The sequence below is a fragment of the Pinus tabuliformis genome, chromosome 9 (assembly GCF_031772625.1).
Source record: "Pinus tabuliformis cultivar Carrire ecotype Pingquan chromosome 9, CPIR1, whole genome shotgun sequence".
NCBI lineage: Eukaryota > Viridiplantae > Streptophyta > Pinopsida > Pinales > Pinaceae > Pinus > Pinus tabuliformis.
Genome location: NC_142307.1, coordinates 1455089109 through 1455110940, shown reverse-complemented (window position 1 = coordinate 1455110940; position 21832 = coordinate 1455089109). Strand labels below are relative to the sequence as shown.

At 35.0% G+C, this 21832-nt stretch overlaps 1 protein-coding gene across 1 annotated transcript in view; it reads right to left on the bottom strand.

Moving 5' to 3' along the window:
• LOC149154064 (bifunctional UDP-glucose 4-epimerase and UDP-xylose 4-epimerase 1-like) overlaps positions 1–21314 on the bottom strand; it is a 30040-nt gene extending 8726 nt beyond the window's left edge. Inside the window, exons 1-2 of the mRNA XM_089445742.1 lie at positions 20787–21314; positions 17972–18021 (exon numbers count right to left, since the gene is read on the bottom strand). Coding sequence (XP_089301868.1) covers positions 17972–18021; positions 20787–21002 — 266 coding nt within the window. The 5' untranslated portion in view covers positions 21003–21314. The remainder of the gene's footprint in view (positions 1–17971; positions 18022–20786) is intronic.
• Positions 21315–21832: the final 518 nt, after the last annotated feature.

Below are 21832 nucleotides of genomic sequence, written 5' to 3'. Positions count from 1 at the left end.
TTTTTTTTTTGCCGTTTCCGGGAACCCAATAGGCTTTTGATTGGATCAAGGGGGCCGCTTTGGAGCAAAGATTGACGAAGGGCGTATTTCCTTGAGGCAGGGGACCGTCTAAGCATCTCAACCTTGCTCCTTTGAGATATTTTCGCCAGAGAGCTGTCTGTGCCCAGCCTGGCTTAGGCGCAATTATTCTCCATAGAAGTTTAGCTCCCATTGCTATGTTCTGGTAAAGGAGCTTTTTGAAGTTGAGCCCTCCCTCCATCTTAGGCTTGAGGACAGTCTCCCAATTGACAAGCTGGAATCTTCTCTCATTGTGTTTACCCCCTTTCCAAAAGAAATTTCTGATATATTGTTCCATTTTCTGGAGTATACCCTTAGGCGCCAGAAGCACAGCAAACTGGAATAACGGAAGACTGCTAAGGACAGCCTTGATGAGGACTGTCTTACCTGCCATATTTAACCAATTAACTCCCCATGCCTGGAGTTTACATTTAAACTTTTCTACCTGAGGCATCCAGTCCCTACTGTAGGCTTAATTTTTAATTTTTATTACATTCAGTTATTGTATATATCTATATAAAGTTGATGTAAAATTAAGGTGGATATTGAAGTATTTTAGTTATGGATAACATTGGTTTTTTTTGTTATTACTATTTTTAATTTGTTAGTGTAAGTATTATTTTGTTATTTTATTCATATTATAATAATGAAATGATGTTTAATAATTCGAAAACAATAAAGCAAATTTCATTTCACCTTTAAAAAGGTAATTATTTGATAAAGTTGGATAGTGGATCCATAAGGGATGGGAGCTCACAACTGAGGAGTTTTAGACTCATTATTGACCTATGCTTCAGGTTGAGGACTAGAAAATCCTCTCAAATAAAACCTTATCTCCCTAAAAATGATTGACCTCTTTATCAAGGATAACTGGGTAAGTCCTTCTAAGACCAACACTTCAAAGGGTTGACCTTCAAAGTAAGGCCAAATTGGGTTGAGATTTAAGCTAATACAACAACTTCGTTAGAAAGGTTGAACAAGACATTACTAAGTTGACAATATAAGACATTTCTCAAACATATTCAAGAACTTTCAAGGCCTTTTAAAGAAGTATATCAAAAACAAAAATGGATGTCGATTTTATTAGATAGCCTTACATGCCAACTACAAATAAATGTACCATAGCAACTTTTATTAGATAGTCCTACCACTTATACACATGCTCCAAAACTTGCAAAAATAAGTTGTAGTAAGATTCCCTAGCAAAGACAAGTTAAACATTGCATAATTTAACTAGAATAAAACGATTTTGACTTGAAAAAATTGGTGTCCTAACTAGAAGTATTGATTGATTGTTGAGATGTGTTTTGGTATCTTCAATTGCAAAACTTTTTCGTTGTGCATCCATAAATCAAAGGTTTTCATGTGCAACCATTAGACCCAAGACGTTTTGAGAAGAATCGAGGGAGGCTTCCATTATAGTCATATAGCTTTTAAGGATGACAACAGTCACATTGGACATGTTTTCTTAGTCATAAAGCACCGTAATGTTCTTATAAATCTTAATGTACAATTGCTCTTTGGATTTTTCCACTTAAGAGTGCTTGCCCTTGAATTGGGTACTCTAAGCCTCTCATTTCTATATGGTAGGAGATAATGTATTCTTCATGGTTGTGAGCTCCATTAAGCATGTTATCACACAATTATGAACCTCACTAACATCCTCCTCATTTTGTAGGGTAGCAAGTGCACCACTCCATGAACAAGTAGGGATTTGAGACTATGTTAAAATTATCCAAATACCCTGCATTAGTCTTAATCGAATTTGTCCCCATGAAGGAAAAAACCTATATAGTAATACATAGAGGGATAGAATGAGAATAATAGTTTAAATCCCATATATATTAGTGAGATCCCATCTAAACATGAGGGAATAGATATCAATACGAGTACAAACCTTAATGTTTGACCTCTATAAACATCCCATTATGGTTATAACTCGCATATCAGTACAAACTCCTAGGTTCCAATAGACATCAAATTTTATCTCATAGACATATAGCCTCAATGAAACACAAAATTGAGACACAACATTAAACATGCAAAGCACATATACTTCTCGATTTCTTTTGAGGCGTGACGTGTGGCTTGATCCATCCCTTGAGCATAAGACTATGGAAGAGATGCATGGAATGGGGGGAAATAAACTCTCTCTTGGGCTTCTTTCCAAACCCATAAATAGCCCTCAGTTCACAAACTCCCCAGTCAACCATTCCACTAGTTTCTCCATTAAGATGTATTTAACTTGGATAAAGCAGATTGTATGAAAGCTCTTCTCAAGAATTGATGTTCTTTCATAACTAGTTCAGTCTAGGGGAGTTGGGCGGTTGCACAAATCCAAGTGCCAAAATTATTATATTTGAGCCCCTAGTTGCTACAAATTTGTCTTGATTAAGTTCTTGGCAAAATTAAAGACGTCAAAGGGATACTAGACCCTCTAACTCATTATTTGTTGTGTGCCACGGACTCCAAGAAAACTTGATCTTTTGTATTATTTTAGGATATAAAATAATCTTTTCCATGCCTATCATCCCTTAATGAAGGATAATAACTTATTATCTACCGGAAAAGGTAATTTTAAAGAGTCAACATTTTAATTTAAGAAAAATAATCTATAATGCTCACTTAGGATTTACCTCTCCAACCAAACTCTTCGATCTCAAAGCAAGGGAAGGAGGACCAACACTTCTTAGGTGATATTAAGTGCAACCCTTTATTCTCAAGGTAAGGCTAGGTAGGACAAACCTTTCGTAGTTAAGAGTAATACCAACCCTCCTTTAGAAGGATTTAATAGTTGGACTGACCCATAAGACAAGACCTCGCCATTCACTTGAAAAGACCAAATTTATAGGACACTACTAGTCAACTCTTTGAAGGACTGCCCTTTCAATCAAGGCAAGAAAGTTTTTCAAGACCAACTCTTCAAAAGGTAGAATTTTCAATCAAGACCAACTCTACCAGTGAAGGGCTTACTAAGAAAATTATTATTTTGACCATGATTAACCTTAAAGAATTGATATGCACAATTCCCAACCTAATAAGGTCCTTTAAGACCTTACATGAGAAGGGATGGTCTTTTAGAACACCTCATCACAAAAGGGGTGGTCATGACCTTCCAACTAATATTTCAAAATCATTTTATTTCAAATAGGAATAATACTAACCTTCTAATGCAACTAGAGGCCCCTACACGTGCATAAATGAAATAAGAACTTTTAGGATTGACCCTTCTAACTAAGGTTAAAGACATTACATGAGTAGAGCTTAAGTAAGACCTTCCAAGATTAATGCTTATAACATACTTAAAGGACCTTACATGTGGTACTAAGGGATGACTTCATCTCCACCTTAGCAAAATACTTTTCCTGGAGCAAAGGTAGGGTCCTTAATTTCTTTACAAGGTTGTTAAAGATCATACCTAAACTAGTTTTAATTGAATTGGAAAATTGTCCCTTCAAGGCAAGCATAAAGTCTTGATTAAAAGTTTTTATTGGATGGGTTGGGACAACCAAGCCATTAATACATTTTATGAACTTACCATCACTATGCTCATGTATGTCACCTTACCCACCTTCGTGGATATCTCATGTAAGTAATAACCTTCCTCGTGTTTTAAGGGATGACATTATATAATAGAAAAAATTGTTGTATAGTGGAAAAAGCACCAAATAGAATCATAGAAGCAAACTTCACTTAGGGCCATGAAAGAAAATAAGGTGGACTAAATGGAGTCCAAATAAAGGGATAATCGGTAGAATTGAGTTTACAAGTGAACAATCTCAACCTCTCTTCCAAGTTCTTTTTTCTTCTTTTTACATTTCAGCAAGGTAATGTTTTGTCGTGATCCAATGATTTTTTCAAAATTTTCAAAATTTGTCGTCTTAAATGGGTCAAACCCCAATCAAGAAAAGTTATATACATAAAGCTCCCATCAATTAGGTGGCATTATAACTTCCAACAAAATTCCTACTTAAATTAACAATATTTTTATCAAATTTAATTAAGAATTTCCCTTAAAAATGGTTGAATTTATCTACTTATCAACTTACTCGCTTTTTGAATTAATGCATGCAATTTTAAAGAATAAAACCACCACATTGCTTACAACAAAAAGTAAAATTTTACAAATTAAATATTTATAGTGATATGGTGATACTTTTAACAAAAATTTAATTAAAGCACATGAAGATAAATAGGAACAAACAAGATCTAATGGCATATAACTAACCTTGCATCTTTAGTAATTTGTGTGATAATAACACCATTCCATCTATCTATGTACTAATCTATACCTATATGGGATATCCACCTTCGAGTTAGTTAGAAAGAAGACCATATATAATCCCCTTAATTTGATTCTTTAAAAATTCGCTCAAAATTCACTCAATGCAAATGCACATTTGGATTGTCATATAATTTCTCACCTTTCTAAAGTAGATAATTTATTTAAAATTAAATATTTATTTGATAATATTTAGTTTGTGAGTTTTTAATAGAGTTGGTAGAATTGGTTAATGATAATCAGTATTTATCAATTATATGTATAAATATATTTGAGTAGAGATTTGATAATTAAGTGTAGAGTACATTAATGTTCCTAGTTATGCACATCAATCTTTAGATACCCATTGTATCAAGATACTAACTGTGCTAAAAGGGCACTATCGCTTATGGAGTCCAAGGGAAATGATATTTATAGCAATGTTTTGTTCAAATAGCAATGCATGCACCTAGTTTTAGAGCCTACACACCAAGTTACATGCCTCACATCCACCTTTAGCATTATAGGTGTGCCACAACTAGTGATGCAAACTATTGCGAAAACAATGTTACGAGATGCCAATTATTTTGAAAATCCAACTATAAGGCCTAGCCCTGAACGACTTCAAACACCTCTTCCATATGATCACCTTCCTGATCACTAATCAACACAAGCAAACTTGATGTAAGGTTGATGGATAGAAGAGTCATTTTTGGAGTGCCTTAACCCATTGACAAAGTGCACCAATTACATGTTGGATACCTTGCTCATAGATTAGATGCTCCACAAACCTTGGTATCTCACATTAGTTTATTAGACCAAGAGAATATTGGAAGGAAACTTGATAAGGAAAGTAAAAGAGTTTTGTTGTGAGCAACCTCATCCTCAAACATGCACTACATATGATAGAAAAAAAAGCATAGAGAACTTAACTAGTTCATATAGACTTGGGTGCTTAGGCTACATTCAAACCCAAGAGTTGTGAATTCCACATTGGGGAGTTGTGATGGATGGTAGAAGAGCCTTCAGGCATGAGAATCCATGGAACACACTCATGGGATGCACTTTTTGGATGCACATCCATAGGCACACATCCATTAATTTATTTGTTCGGGTGTGCCCTTGATGGAAGCACTTAGGTACACTTGTTGGGCATGTGACACCTTCGGCGTAGCACCATTGGACATTGGATGGTCAAAGGAGAAGTAACAAAAGGGCCAGTGGCACCATCAAACATATTTGAAGTTAGCAATGTGGGAAATTGGGTCCACTTAGGCATGGAGAGGCTTGCAAGTACATGACAAGTCTTGTATAAATAGGGGACATCTAAAATGTGCTACGACATTGACCATTCATCATTATTCATGAACAATGTAAGAAGATCTACGATTGTGCTAAGTTTAGGATTAAGAGAGTGTATATTTTTACAGTTGTTCGTATTGTAGAAAATTTTCAAAAGAAATTGTGTAGAGGATTTTTAATCCATTTGACGTTTTGGGTGGACACTCCACCCATCGTTGGGGACCAAAAATAAAAATTATATCACATGAGTGTTGAGGAGTGTTTAATAGAGAAGAATACCAAGTAGTTGTTAAGGAATTAATAATAAAATAATCAAGGTAGGCGTTAAAGGACTAAAATAAGGTTAAGGGTAAAATTATTTTATAAGTAATCAGGAATATATGTTAAATAAATAAAATTATGAATAAAATGAGGAGGCGAAAAGGATTAAAATTAATGGAGCACAAGGATCAAGAGAGTCAAATTAGGGAAACAAAATCAAAGACTAATATTAAATTAAATCTCTCTCTCTCTCTCTCTCTCTCTCTATATATATATATATATATATATATATATATATCTGTGTGTGTGTGTGTGTATGTATAAGAGAGAATAAGAGATAAAAAAAAATTCCTAAAAATTAGGATAAAAAGGGATAAAATGGGAAGGAACACAAAGAGGATAAGAAAGAAAAGGAATAAGAAGAAGATTGAGTGAAGGGGGGCAGGGGGTGGGGGGGGCAGTAAAAATAATTTAATGAGTGAGCTGGTGGATAACCAACTTCCATGATTGGCTTAGCTTATAGTCATCTTCCTTGTCGAAGTTGTTGGGGTGTTTCTCAATCTCAAGAGCTTCCCTAATGATTTGAGAGTTGTAAAAAAGGACAGAGGGTAAGATTTTAGATTGATCAAGACAAATGAGTTGTTTAGAATTAAAAGAGGGCTCATTAATGGCACACTTTGATAGCCGAAGATGGTTGGTATCAACTATATGTTCTTTAAGGTAGGCTTTGAAGGGACAACATGTCTAGCCAATGTAAGACTTATCACATGAAAAAGGAATTTGGTAAAACTCTAAACCTAGCATAGGGTCAGACTTATCTTTGGCTGACCGAAATATCTGCTTAAAAGTTTTATGGGGTTTAAAAATGGCTTTTTTTAGGATTTACACAATAGGCTAGGTTACATTGGCAAAGAAAGAAGAATAAGAATATAAGATCTATAGGAGGTGGGGTTGTGATTACTTCAAGGGTTAGGGATTCTACTAGTTTATTGGGTAGTAGGAAGAAGGAATATTGCCTTTGACTCTTTATACATCTATAATATAGTTGTAGGCAAAAGGCTACAACTCCCTTGTTGTATATTTGTAACATTATTCATTCAATAAAGCTAAGGCAAGCCCTAAGGGTTAGCTCAATTGGTTGAGTCCCTATTGTTAAGTACCTCACCGATTGGGAGGTCACAGCGTCAATTCTCCTCGATGCCCTTGGGGTTAGGCCTTGCTAGTTTGACCGACAGGATTTAAAAGATTCCCTTCGGGGTTGATCTTCCCAGATTTTTCCAAGGGAAAAAAAATAAAGCTAAGGCATTCACCTGATGTCGCTTATACACGTTTGTTGTAGTCCCTTTACTTCGTTGAATGCTATGCTCTATAAGCCCCTAACCTTAAATGGATTTGGAATCATCCACCATATGATCAACTTAGTGGCCCCATTGATCTAGATGAATGGACATGATGGAAGGTCGATCGATAGAAGAGTTAGTTTTGGGAACCCTTACATGATGGTAAGGCTCATCATGGACATATGTAGGTTCCCTTGCTTAGAATAGGTGTTACTCAAACCTCGGTAGACTACATTGGTTGGAAACACTAATAGAAGCTTGAAAGGGAACATGGTAAGGGAAGGAAAAGTATAGTTTATGGTAGATGATCCCTTTGAATCTCCCAATATGATTCATGATGGACAACATTGGCACATAGAACTCAATTGCATTTCATATACTTTCGTGCTAAGGCTACAAGCAAACCCAAAGAATTGGGTGGTCCACACATAGGGGTTGTTATGAATGGAAAAATAATGTTCTAGCACAACTAGTTATGAGGAACAACCATGGGAAGCACTCATTTAGAATACATCCATTGGACACACTTGTTGGGCACACACTTATTAGGTGCCCTTGGGCACACTTTTTGGGCATGTGGTACTTTGGATGCAACATTGAATGATAGGTTATAAAATGGGTAGAGACACCATTGGGCACAATTAAAGTTGGAAATGTGGGCTCATGGGTCCATTTAGATTTGGAGGGGCTTGTAAGTGCAAGACAAGTATTATATAAAAGTGGATGCTTTAGAGGTTCAAAGGTAAGAAGCATCCATTTGGTCGTTCACATGGAGTATTAGGATCTCCATAATTGTACTAAGTTCAAGGTTGGGACAATAGGGTGAATTTCACTAGCCGAGTGAGAAGAAGAAGAAGATGTGACTTGTAGGATGTATGCCTATGGTTTCTTTAGAGGTTGGATTGTGTAATTATATTGGGTATTAGGCAAAAGGATATATATCCTTAGACTCATTATGCATATGTAATAAAGTTACAGGTAGAAGGTTGTAACTCCCTTGTTGTATATCTGTAACATTCTTCATTTAAATAAAGTTAAGACACCTACCTTACATACCCCTGTACATGTGTTTTATGGAATCTTTATGCATTGGACGTTATTGTTCCTTGTTTTTCCTTGTATTGGCCAAGTATTGAAATATTGGCTAATTGTTAAAGTATTGTTGACATGTTTTAAAGGCCATGGTTGGACATGTGCCTATTGTTGATTAATGAAGTTGGTTAAGTAGGACTTAGTTGCCTTTGACAAGTTGTAGCTTAAGGCGAAGTTATGGGTAGACCTTAAGCAAAGAGGTGTAGTCACTAGTTGTAATAGGCACAAGTTGGCTAGGTTCCTACAATCGAGGCAAGGCAATACTACATGACCTCAAGTGTTAACGCTGACTTGCTAGAAACTCGAGTTTTTAAAGAAAATTTTGGACAAACTATAGGTTCATGAAAAATGATATCATAGCATACTCTTCACAATGTTTTGAATGAAAGGTGGAACCAAAGTATATTTTGAGATATTTTTGGTGCTCTTCATTATTATCACTACCATGGTAAGGAAAATCAAAGCATTCTCCATCATATTAGAATGAAATTGAGGCAAATGAACAAACATTGGATGAGTTGAAAAGTGACCACAAGAGTGGCTTGAAAGCTAGAAAACATAGACTCGGTGTCTTATTATAGTAGGAAATTAAGGTAGTTTGTTTGCATCAAATAGTGAGTTCTCTTCTTGTTTTGAAAATGTTGCAAGCTCGAGGTAACAAGGTGAATCAAATATTTGAGGTTTGAGTGGGCTTTTCAAATGTGCTTAAAGGGTCAACCCATTTATGGGTTGTCACATAAAATCAAGAAGAGTCATAGAAGACCAAGATGGAAGGCATGGCAATGGACTTGAAACTTTGGGATCAATGAGATTTGTGAATTCCACTAGGTAGATGTGGTGAAGCTAGAGTAGATTAGTGCATGGGTTGAATCTTGGGTTCAAAAGTTGTAAACTCTGACAAACCAAGTAGATACTTGGGTGCTACATACGCTAGGATCATTCAAAAGGAAGGATGCCAAGGATGACAACAACATTATAGAAAGGAAACAACCAAAATTTTCCAAGTGCAAAAGGCAATAATTATGCTTGTTTCCTTTGTTACCAAGATAATTTTTCCATGGATTTTCCTTTAAAGAATAAGTCAAAGGACTCAGAGGAAGTCTAGGTGCAACTATTTTTTAAGGCAAAGCCAACACCCTCGGGAGTAACCCAAGTACACTTTTTTTAGGTTTTGTGTGTCTTGACATTAGGTTTGGGAAAGTTTGTGGTAAAAGGCCATGAACATGGTTTACGAGGTGAATACATGAATTGTTTATGTTTTGCGAACGCAATTGTTAGTGGGTTGAAGGTGGTAGCCTTGGTAAACATCGATGCAAACCATAGCTCTATAAGTGACTGGACTACTATAACACTTCATCATAAGATTAAGAACATCATGGCCATGTTTAAGGTGGTGATCTTAGTAGTAAATCCAACAATAAGAGTAGTTTATTTTGCACCTTTGAAGGTTGGGGAATGGTTTGGCAATTTAGACTTGATAGTGGTTGCATTGGATGGCTATACAATCATATTGGGGCAAGATTTTTTAAAGATTTCTAAAGTAATTCTCATGCTGCATGAGAATTTTTTTATGTTCATATATGGAACCAAGATTTTCTAAATATCAATTGTGTGCATGTACTAGTTGTAGGGACCTTTGGTATGCCTAGTACCAGACACCTAGTTAGTTATTTCTCCCAAAACACATCATCCAAGCACCCTCTTTCACCAACTGTGTCACGTTCCATCTGAGTAATTTCATATTAAATTGTTTCTGGAGCATTGGCATGGTAGCATTGCACCAAACTCTTTACCCATTGCTAGGCGTGAGAGCCCCCCTCCTCCTTATAGTAAGCAACATCCTGCCAATTCCTGACACATTGGTATGGCATCATGGATAGGAACCAACTAGGAAATAAAGGCTAACAAAACCCCTAAAGGGAGAAAAGAAGGGGAAAGCAGACCTTTGAGTGGTGGAGAAGGGAGAATTAGTGCTCAAGATAGGGAGGAACCAGGGACAAGAACATTGTGAGAGGGGAAGGCAATGAAGGAAGCAAAACCAAAATGGAGTGAAACTCCCCTTAAGACTAAATAAATAGAAGCTAGAGGAGACTTAGATGAGAAAGTCTCGACATAAGGAATGGGAGTGAACAACAACAAGTCTTCGAGGATTCATAGAGGAAAATACCCAAAAAGAAATAACAACATAGAAAACAAAATAATGAGGGAGGGAAGAAATTCATCATCGAACAAGAGGGCGTAAGGAAGATAATTGAGGCCATGAAGATTGATAATGCACCACTCTTCAATGCCTTAATCCCAAATTTTACATCTCCCTCATGTTGAGAATGGTCCTTGCTAAGAATAAATTACCTCTTTTGCAAATGATGAGAGTTATGCTTGGGAGATCGAATTAGTACTCGACTATCTGATGACTTCAAACTTCTAAGATTGCACATCATTAAAATGATCAATTTCCATTCAGACCCTATCATAAAACATGTGTGTTCTGGTGGGATTTCGCATCATGGCCAACCTAAATGGCATAATCCAATGAGCAAAGATCATTAAGGTGAGTTGATATTCTTGGGGTGGCATATGGCCCTGTTCCTGACCATGTGCGCATGGTGGATAGATGGTCATGCACCCCCACTTGTCTCATCTTTGACACCCCATCCAAGGATTCCCACTTCAATAGTTATTAGAAAAAATTTAATATTATATATTTAATATAAATACGAATGTATAAAATTTGGTCATTTCGGTTTATTTCAGGTGATTGGAAGGAATGATTGGGATCCTCCTCGCCAAAATTTAACTCCCATAAGTGACATGATGATATTTGGTGTAATGGCTTCGAGCCTATAATGTATTCCGCATATGGAATATAGAGCATTTAAAATAAACTAAAAATGAATGTATATAATTTGATTGTATAATTTTTTTTTTACATATTTATAATTATTTTTGTTAATGTGAGCCTTTTCAAATTAAAAATTATTCTTTATATTAATATATTCTTAAACCTCAATGTAAACTATAAACAAGTTCTACGTAGTAGCTAGTATCTGTCGCTCAGTTTAAATATAGGGAAATTGGAGTTTGGATTGGTGAAAGGTGACATTGTTTTGAATCTATATAACTTTAATTAGTGATAGGTTTAAGTTAGGGAATCAATTTTTTCCCAACAACTAAATTAATATATTCATTGACCCAATTTTTGGGAAAAAATAATATATCCATTGAGGCTGAAATTGTGGCATTCTAGGTGAGTTTGTTTTGTGCTCACTATTGTAATTAATAGAAATGGAGCAAAAATCAAAGTCTTTATGAATTTTGTTGAGATTCTAAATTTATTAATTCTCTATCATTTAAAAAAAATAATTTAGTAATAATATTTAAAAAAAATTAATAACAATGTTTATTGAATAGTTTATATTTTAATTTTGAATTAAAATCATTATTATTTAAATAAATTTATTCAATATATTTAAAAATCTTAAAACACTTAACTTATACAATTTTAATAGTTAAAAAATTATTTTATTTTTTTATTATTAAATTTGAAATTAAAAAAATATTCACATACAATCTTCATGTATTCACACACAAAAAAAAAAAAAAAAAAGTATTATATTGTAAACTATAAACAAAATATAATGTAACAAGGTAAAACAACATGAAATGCAACAAATATGACATTTTAGTGCTATCCATGTGCATGAATGCTATTTGCATAGAAATTTAGTTGATTCCACCTTATCTCTTACCTAGTTTTTTCTATAATGTACACATGTGAAAATGAGATTTAAACTAACACTCATTCATATGTAAATTGAATCTCAATAAATATTAATAGACATTATTGTTTAATTAACATTTGTAAATATAAACATATATGTTAATAAATTGAATTGTATTATAGACTTTAAACTCAATGTGAAAACAAACCTACATGTGTCACATTCTTTGATATGTAATTCATATTCATGTATATATATATATAAATAAAACTCACACTGAAATTACATTGAGAATATTATATTGTAAATATACTATTAAACCAACATGACATTTTACTATATGGCAATATATAACAAATATAAAACAAGCTTGTTGCACATGAATTAAAAAAAAAAAAATACAATACAATACACTATTGTTAAATAACTTAAATATCATAAAACTATTCAAGGCTTGCCTTGTATGGGGTACAATATAAGATTTTCAAGCAAAGGAATACCATTTGACATTAAAATTTTTATTTTTTATTTTTTATTTTTTATTTTTATTTTTATTTTTTTTATTTTTTTTTTTTTTTTAAATTGTCATTGCTAGGTGAAAACTATCTTGTGTTAATACCACAAGAAAAAGTCTTACTTATCCTTTGAAAGCATAAAGGTTGTCTCTTGCAAAATTTGAAGATTTCCAAATACATGGACTATATTATAATTGTTTTGTTTAAATTGCTATCCCCAGTTCTAATTTTTATTGGTTTCTCTACTCCGTTCATGTTATTATTCTGACTTTGTTGAAATTGTAGGTTATTTAAGGTAATTATAATTTCCAAATGATAATTGAGTTTTTTCTTACAAAACCTTTTCCAAAGGGCCTAAGCCAATGAAGTGGGCCTAAGCGGATGAAGTGGCCACACATGTATTGAAAGAGAAGGCACCAAGATGGCATGAGCAGTGACAGAGGTTGTGTTTGAATTATGTTCAAAATATGGGTTTCCAATGCAAATATTGCAAAAATCTGTTGAGAGAGGTATTCACAAGGTCAATATGACCTGGCTGAAGTTGGGTCAGCCTAGAGAGACGTCAGACACAACAAAAAATCAGTAATTGTTTTTTAAAGCAACCAGAAATTGAATTTCAAAATATTTCGGAGACAGAAACCCCAACGCTGACACAAGTCCACTCTGAATGCATCAGGCTCGCCCCATGAGCTTTCCAATCAATCCAGTGACTGATCTCAATGCAACAAATCTCCTCCTTCGCATTCACAACTCTCAGGTCATCTGCACCCAACTATATAATTGTGCAAAGCCAACAAGTCGAGGCAGTATTCTGGCTTAGATAAAGATGAGAGATGCAAGACTCTTCACATCATTGAGATAATATCTCCAGCAAAGAACCTCAACACCGAGATTATAAAATTGGTCGCAGATGCTTGTATATGGTCGCAGAACAATCAACATTTACTGACGGTGAGCTCTTGGTATTCCCTGTGTCGAAACTCAAGATAATAGTAATCGACACCATTTATGCTCAAGCTTATAGCAACGCAATGGGCAGAGTGTGCAGATAAAACTCAACACAAAACTAATATGTACAAAAGATCAGTCTTCACGTTTCTTTCATCTCACTGGGCCCTCCCTTAAGGGAGTTAGGCCCATACAAGCTCTAATACAATTTGAATTGGAGCCCTCTCAATCAACAGTTTTATGCGACCTTGTAGCAACATTTGTAATGGTTGGGCTGGAGCTAAGGTGCCATTTTAAATCTGTAGAAACAAAAGTATGTATATGACAACAATGCTATGGATTTGTTGGAGTTCAAAATTGAAGTTCTTTTGGGTCTTTCCTGGCAACAAACCTTTTAGGGATGTCAAAAGAATCAAATCAACATTTATGTTAGTTCCCAAACCTCGCAGAAAATCAAAATCCTAACATGAAGAAATTGAATAGCACTGTCAATGGCCGATGTGCATCCAATGCAGCAACCATAGAACACCAAACCCTACCGCTTTTTTTTTCTTCCTCTGTCCGACTGTAACTTTCATGTTGTCACCAAACCCTTGAATCTACCCAATAAGAATGGTGATTTGGTGATTTGGAGGTTGCATATGGCTTTAGGTAATTCATTCAAAATATAACAACCTATCCAAATGTTGGCAATGACCTTATATAGCGGAGCTAAATCCATAATCTTCAGACCAACTGGAGTCCTCTTCCACTTCCACTTAACCTAATACTTCTATTATTAAACCAAAATAAAAAATTGTAACCCAAAAAGAAAAGAAACAGTGACAATTAGAAGAAAACAAAATATATATATATATATAATTTCATTTATATGAAGGTCCACATAGTAATATTTAAAATTTCACATCCACCTTTGAATGGATTATTTTATTTTATATTCATATGAATTTTATATATTATGTTTAAATAGAAAATTAACAATTAACAATTTTCTAATAAAATTTATTAGATCACACATCATTTATAAAATCAAGATTAATATTGAATTTTTTATAGTTTTTTCACAAAAAGTATAAAAAAAAATCATAAAAAAACACGCTTTCTTATTTCCTTTTACTTCTAACAAATAAAAATGTTAAATAAAAAAATATATCATAAATGCAATAAATAAAAGGGAAATAAATCCTAAAAAATAGTAACTAATAGATTTAAAAATTACTAAAAAGCTAAGACCTCAACCAAAACATTTACAAATAAATAAATTTAAATAATAATAATAATTGATTTTCTAATGTTACCCGGATGCGGGTGTCACTGCAGTTCATTTATGGAGGAATAACTCCCCGCCGGCAGCTGTCCCTGCACTTGGCTCGCGGGCGCGGATCCCACAAACCCACCGCATTTGATATGAATTCGCCAGGGTACAGAATTATGGTCACGCATTTGGTATTGAATGCGCGCTCAGCTCGAGAGGCTGTGCAAGGTGATTTATCCATGGCCTGGTCTCTGGTTCATGCAATTGCCCTCCTCGGCTCCTTCTATTTCCGTCCGCTATTCTTCCCGCACCCCTGCTTCGTTCAGGCTGCTTGGAAGCTCATCTGGTTTCTGAGTCTGGCCTGGTCCGCCTGCGCTTGGCCCTTTCCCATTTGGTCCTGCCGAATTCCCTTCCCTGGTCTCTCAGTTAATTTGGAAATGGTTCGTCGTCGTGGAGTTTCTCGCCGTGGAGGCACCACTGGCAATCGAGGTCGCGCTTCTCAGTCTGCTCCCCAGAACATTGTCCCTCTAGCCTCTGCCTCCCCGTCCTCTCCGCCTTCTGGTCATGCCAGGCCTCTCCCGCACAACTCCTTTCAAACAACCCGCTTCAAATTCCATAGTAGGCTCAATAAGCCCGTTTTGTCAGCCAGTATTACTGTAATCCTTGCTGAGGAGGAGGATAAGCCCAGCAGCTCGACCCACACCACTACGTCTCAGTCTCAGGATGATAGTGTTCTTCAGGGGGAGGTGGCTGGGGTCGTGTTCAATGGTGACAACATGCAGGAAGAAGGTAATGTGCCTGAAGCTCCTCAGCCTCCGGCGGACTCTACTCAGCGCAATGTGCTTGCAGGTGAGCCGGAACATCCTCTCGGCGACATTCTGAATTTGGAGATTCCTCTAGATGGCGGCGTCACAGGAGATGCAGATAATGCGGTCGTCACGTGGATTGGCTCTCCTAGCCAGGTGGAAAAGGATGCTCTTGACTCTCCTAAACATGTTTAATGAATTTGGTTCAATGCCTACTGATGGCATTCTCTCTTCTGATCTGTTTCTTTTTCTGTTATGCGTCTCTAGATATTGCCAACTCTGTTTTTGCTTCAGTTCTTGTGTTTGTATCGGTGTGTGCCATTATAGTCCTATGAACTGTAACAGGTCATGGCTCAGCAAGCCTTGTTTTTGGTCTAATTTTGTATATGGCTGTCAAGGCAGAATGTTTATCAGCAAAGCCATAGTCGGCGATAGTACTGTAGTGTTAAACACAACTCTAGTTTACTTTTTTGTCTGTCAAGGACTTATAAATTATGTTTCAAGGTCTCTCAATCCCGGAAAGGTGGTCAAGGGGTTTGTGTGTATCAGAATTTCTGGTTGAGGGCTGGCTTCAGCCCCCCTCTGAGGTCTTAACCTCTTTGTACATATATTTTCTCTTTTTTAATAGAAATAGCCTTTAAGCAAAAAAAAAAAATAATAATAATAATAATAATAAAATAAAAAAATAAAAATAAAAATAAAATAAAATTTGATTTTCTAATGTTAAACTATAGATAAACGACAAATTTTTTTGGTCAAAGACAAACAAATAGGCAGTCAAAGGCATGCATTATACACACAAATATATCACCATTTTCATTTACATAACATATTTTTCACTAAATTCAATGTATCTTCCAAAAATGAAACCAAATAAAATGATGTATCAACATTTTCACTTCCATCTCTCACTTGATTTATTGTTGACTTTGCATTAGTTATACTTTGAGTATAAATATTACTTATTTTCTCGAGTAAAACATTAGATAAATATTTTTATTTTTGTGATATATTAAAATTTTATTTTCGTATCATTCTAATGGTGAAAAGAATTCAAGTCTACCTACAAAATTAAATTTAGAAAGAAAAAAAAAGAGTCAAAATTAAAAGGCAATAAATTGAAATAGGAAAAAAAACAAGAAAAAAACTTTATGACTAATGAAAAATGCTAAAAAAATGTTTAGACTTTTTTTTTAATTGAAACTCCCAATCTTGCAAAGATTTTTTAACAACATTATATACATTGATATATAAAATATAACTAGCAATTGTCCCAAAAGGTACAAAGAGAGGCCGATAGGATTATTAAATTAGAATTGTTGAATTTCTCTAGAAGAGATGTTGGTCCAAGTGAATTATTAGGCAGTATAAGAGGACCCCGAGTTTAAATATGGGCTACTAAAACGCTCTTATAAGCTCGCACTCTTTTGAAATTGATTACCCATAAATTAACCACAACACTCAAAATAAACAGATCTAAACCAACGAATATGACGATACGGGCGTGGCCTAAACCCTGGAACTGCCAAAATCATGGAATGTAATAATTATAAGAATTTACATCTCTTTTTAGCGTAAAATTACCTTAAGTTAAAAAAACAGATAAAGTCAATGCGCTCACAACCTCTAACTTTGTAGCATGAAGAGCATTTCAACAAATTTTAAGAATTAAATAAGGTGAGACTGAATAATCTGAACAATGCCATGAAATGGAATGGAATGCAAACGAAGACTTGGCCGAAATCCACTGACAATGAAAGGGACTGCAATGCAATGTAATGAATAACAAGAATCGAGTGGGGAGTGCTGCGCTTCCCTACTGTTTTGTTTTGTTCCCTACTTTCCACCACTCATACAGCTGTGAAATTAAATTAGAAAAAATCAAGCTCTAATAATAACAGCGGGCATGCATGCAGCCCAGCCCGTAAACGGAAACAATACTGGGTAATAATAGAAAGCTTCCCTTAACTTAAAAAATCTTCGAGCTTTATCCATTTGTAAATCTGGATACGAAGTTGGCTTTTGACAGCCTCATGCTTAGAAATCAATCATCCCTATAATGTGTAACAACTACCTATAAACTCGGCAATGGTATTACAGCTAATAAAAGTTTAATGGGCAAAAACAAACCTCAAACCCCAGACATATGAGCTAGTAATATTGAGCAATTATTTGGCTGGCCCCTGTAGGGTACAAGGTCATGACTTTAATTCAAAGATGTTTTGTCCAAGGGAAACATCCAAATATGGCAAAAAAGAGGGCATACAAATGACATATGTAAAGGAATGATTCAGAACATTTTGTACCCAAGAAACAAATATAGAACATCAAAATAACAACAAGAAACATATAACATTTGATTCAGTATCTAGAATGCAGAATGTAACATGCATAACCAAACAATCTACTTACTTGGCCAATGAAAAAACCTTCTCTACATCCTCTTTGTTGCAAAGATCTTCCTGCAATCATTAGCACAGTTTAGTCTGATTATTCCTGTCATTTTAAGTACCAATTTTCTATCATTACACCCTAACCAAAATTTAATATATATTCAAATATATAAGTGATTCTTCTTAAAAATAAATACAATTAATTTATAGACATTTCACAAAACTTACACACGGTTCAATCTCCAAAATTCAAGCATCATGACTTTTTGTTGAAATCAATGCAATCCAAAGGAGGTGAAAGGTACAACTAGTTAAAATAATCTATATAAAAAGTGAATCTTCCCAGAAACCACAGCAAGACAAGCCTTAAGAATTTATGAATAAGGATATATTTTAAGAAAATACGAAAGATAAGTCAGATCATCTAAAGACTTGCGCTCTGTCACCATGCTTACCAAGTTGTTTTGTTGAAGTTAAAAATTCGTCAAAGTTCAAAGCCTCCAACTGAAATCATAGTGTTTTATAGGAATTCATTTTTTAAACATGACTTCTTTGGGTTATTTAAAAGTAAATTAAAGTAAAATAAAAAAGTGATATCTTCAACTATCATACATTCTTGTCAATGCTCCCAATACATTCTCCCTTGTTTTTGATGCTAAAGCGATTGTAGTCTGTGTGCCTAAACACCAATGGACGCTGAAAAAGCATACAGTCTGTGCCTTTGCCTGAAGCAATGCAGTCTATGCCTGTGCCTGAAACACAAGCCACTGCCGAAAACCTGGAGACTGAAATAATTCTCCATGGATGTGCTTAAACCTGAATCAACCTGTCTGAAGACTGATCTGAGGGGCATACCAAGTTGAAGCGATTGATTTCTTAGCTCAACCATGAATAACTATGTATATTAATGTTATATTAATATATTCATATTCAGGTTCGTTATATATATATATATATATATATATATATATATATATATATATATATATATATATATACAATATAAATTAACATAATAATGGAAACATAGGTGAAAACAGTGTTGAACAGATAACAGGTGTAAGGAAAATAATTTATTTTGCACCAACTCTGCTGAACCTTGAATACAGTCAGGTCAAGGCCATTGCATCCATGGGTGGTCATGTCTCTACAGTAGTAGGAAGATATGGCTTACCTACCACCAGAAATCCATTCATCATTAAGGAACATCGAATACTGTCCGTCCAAGGCATTGCATTTGTGGTTGCCTGCCTCTATATTTTCAGCAAGGAGGGAGAGCTTGCCTACCACCAAAAAATCTATTTAAGGAGCCATGAGATTAGATGTTTGTTCAGCCAAACATAATTTCACCTAAGCTTATATCATTATGGAATTGTCTGGATGCCACAAGCCATTATGATTTTAAGGGAAAATATTGCAATATCAATTGGAAAAGGGATTATTACATTTCTATCTGCTTGATTTATCAATGTCGGAGCATACTTAAATGAGTTACAGAATGACGAATATCTATCTCCCTGAATCTTAAAACATCTAATGTATCTTCAATTGAGAATAACTATACAAAAGCTACAATGTCATACTTACTCCTGTGCACCTTCCAGAGATCACTAATGGTATAATTAAACATAATAATGGAGACATAGGTGAAACCAGTGTTGAACAGATAACAAGTGTAAGGAAAATAATTTATTTTGCACCAACTCTGTTGAACCTTGAATACGGTCAGATCAAGGCCATTGCATCCATGGGTGGTCATGTCTCTACAGTAGTAGGAAGATAGGGCTTACCTACCACCAGAAATCCATTCATCATTAAGGAACATCGAATACTATCTGGCCAAGGCATTGCATTTGTGGCTGCCCTACCTCTATATTTTCCACAGGGAGGGAAAGCTTGCCTGCCACCAAAAAATCTATTTAAGGAGCCATGAAATCAGATGTTTGTTCAACCAAACATAATTTCACCTAAGATTATATCATTATGGAATTGTCTGGATGTCACAACCATTATGATTTTAAGGGAAAATATTGCAATATCAATTGGAAAAGGGATGATTACATTTCTATCTGCTTGATTTATCAATGCGGGAGCATACTTAAATGAGCTACAGCCTGACGAATATCTATTTGCCTAAATCTTAAAACATCTAATGTCTCTTCAATTGAGGATAACTATGCAAAAGCTACAATGTCATACTTACTCCTGTGCACCTTCCAGAGATCACTAATGGTATAATTAGTACTCAAAATAAACTGCCTAGTATGGCGTGTAGAAAATATTTCAGAATACAAAGAATGTCATTTCATGACATCAATGAAATTGGCGAACAAACTTTAGCTCCTATACTTTTTCCAGCCTATTAGAAACCCTTAGATCCTTATTCAGATTCAGAAGAACAGTTGGAAAAGGAAACTAAACCACCACATTCTTTTCAAAGAGATCTACCAATTCACAAATTTAGCTTCTAGTCTGTGCAGCCTTCTAGAAATTTTATTAAACAGTTCATATACATCCCATTCAGAAATGTTATCAACATTAGACATGCATCCTATTCAGAGATTTTATCGAACAGTTCCCCTGCATCCCAGGTTTTTCAAATAAATCACATGCATATCAATTCCATCAAATTGAACCCGGTCGGGTACCCTGATACTATAATTTAACAACCCTATCCACCAATGCAAGAATGGCGGAGAGATGTTCTAGACCATTTGAAACCAACCAACAAAAAAATATCAACGAATGGAAAAACATCAACAATTAATTGAAAATACATGCGAAATGCAACTCGCAAGCTGAGCTAAATTTTGGCACAGGATGAAATTGCATACCAGAAAGAAGTGAAGATTTTGGCGGAAGCGCTGATCAACTAAATCCCTAACTCTGTTCATTGCTTCTTCAACAGAGTTATCTAAATTTTCGATGATATAAACCTCGTAGCCATCCTCGAGGAGCTGCAAGGCAGTGTGGCTTCCGATGAAACCAACGCCTCCAGTCACCAGAACGCACTTGTTGAAGCCTTCCTCCGGTTGCCTTTGTGACCCCATCGCCGATTTTGGTTTTGGTTTCTGCAATAGCGAAGTTATCTGAATGCTTCGATTAATATTCCTCCAATTATGATGAGTTTGTATTTATAGAGAGAAAATGGGGACAATGTTGCTAAAAACGGAATGCGGGAGGAGATGATGATGAAGCCGAGTAGGAGAGCGGAATCAAATGTGGGAGTATGGTGTTTAAGGGAGGCTTTGACGGAGGGCGAGCTTGTTCACGGTGCTACAGTGGCCTCTGTTCATAACATGTTCCTATAGTTCCATAATAGGAAATGATAGTTCTTCATGGTGGAAAGGCATGGGATTGATGATTTTTTCATAGGAAAAAGGGTGGGCTTTCTTGATTTTCTGCATAGAATCTTTTTTTGTGAGCTTTTGTGCTTTCTTGACTTTCCGTGCTTTCTTGATTTTCCGTTGTTTCTTTTCCTGGTTCAGATCAACAGTTGAAAGTGTCTCACCTGATCGAACGGAGCAAGATAAAAGTGGAGTAGGATAAAAGTGTTGACGAAGAAGTTGATGCATAGGAAGGCCTATCGGCCTAAAAATATAATATATTATATATATTTATTATTAACATAATTTATGATATATATGTGATTTGACTTTTATCAATTGTACAATATTAATAACTAACATATTTGATATGGTATGAATATATTTTGTTATGATAATGTCAACACTTAATTTACAATGGATCACTCGTCATATGAACTTGCTCTTCAAAAGATTTACATCTCATTTTGGTTTTATGATGAATGGTTCAATCTTCTTTTTACATAATCTATGAGTAAATAATATTTTTCTTATTTTAATTACATTCTAACAAC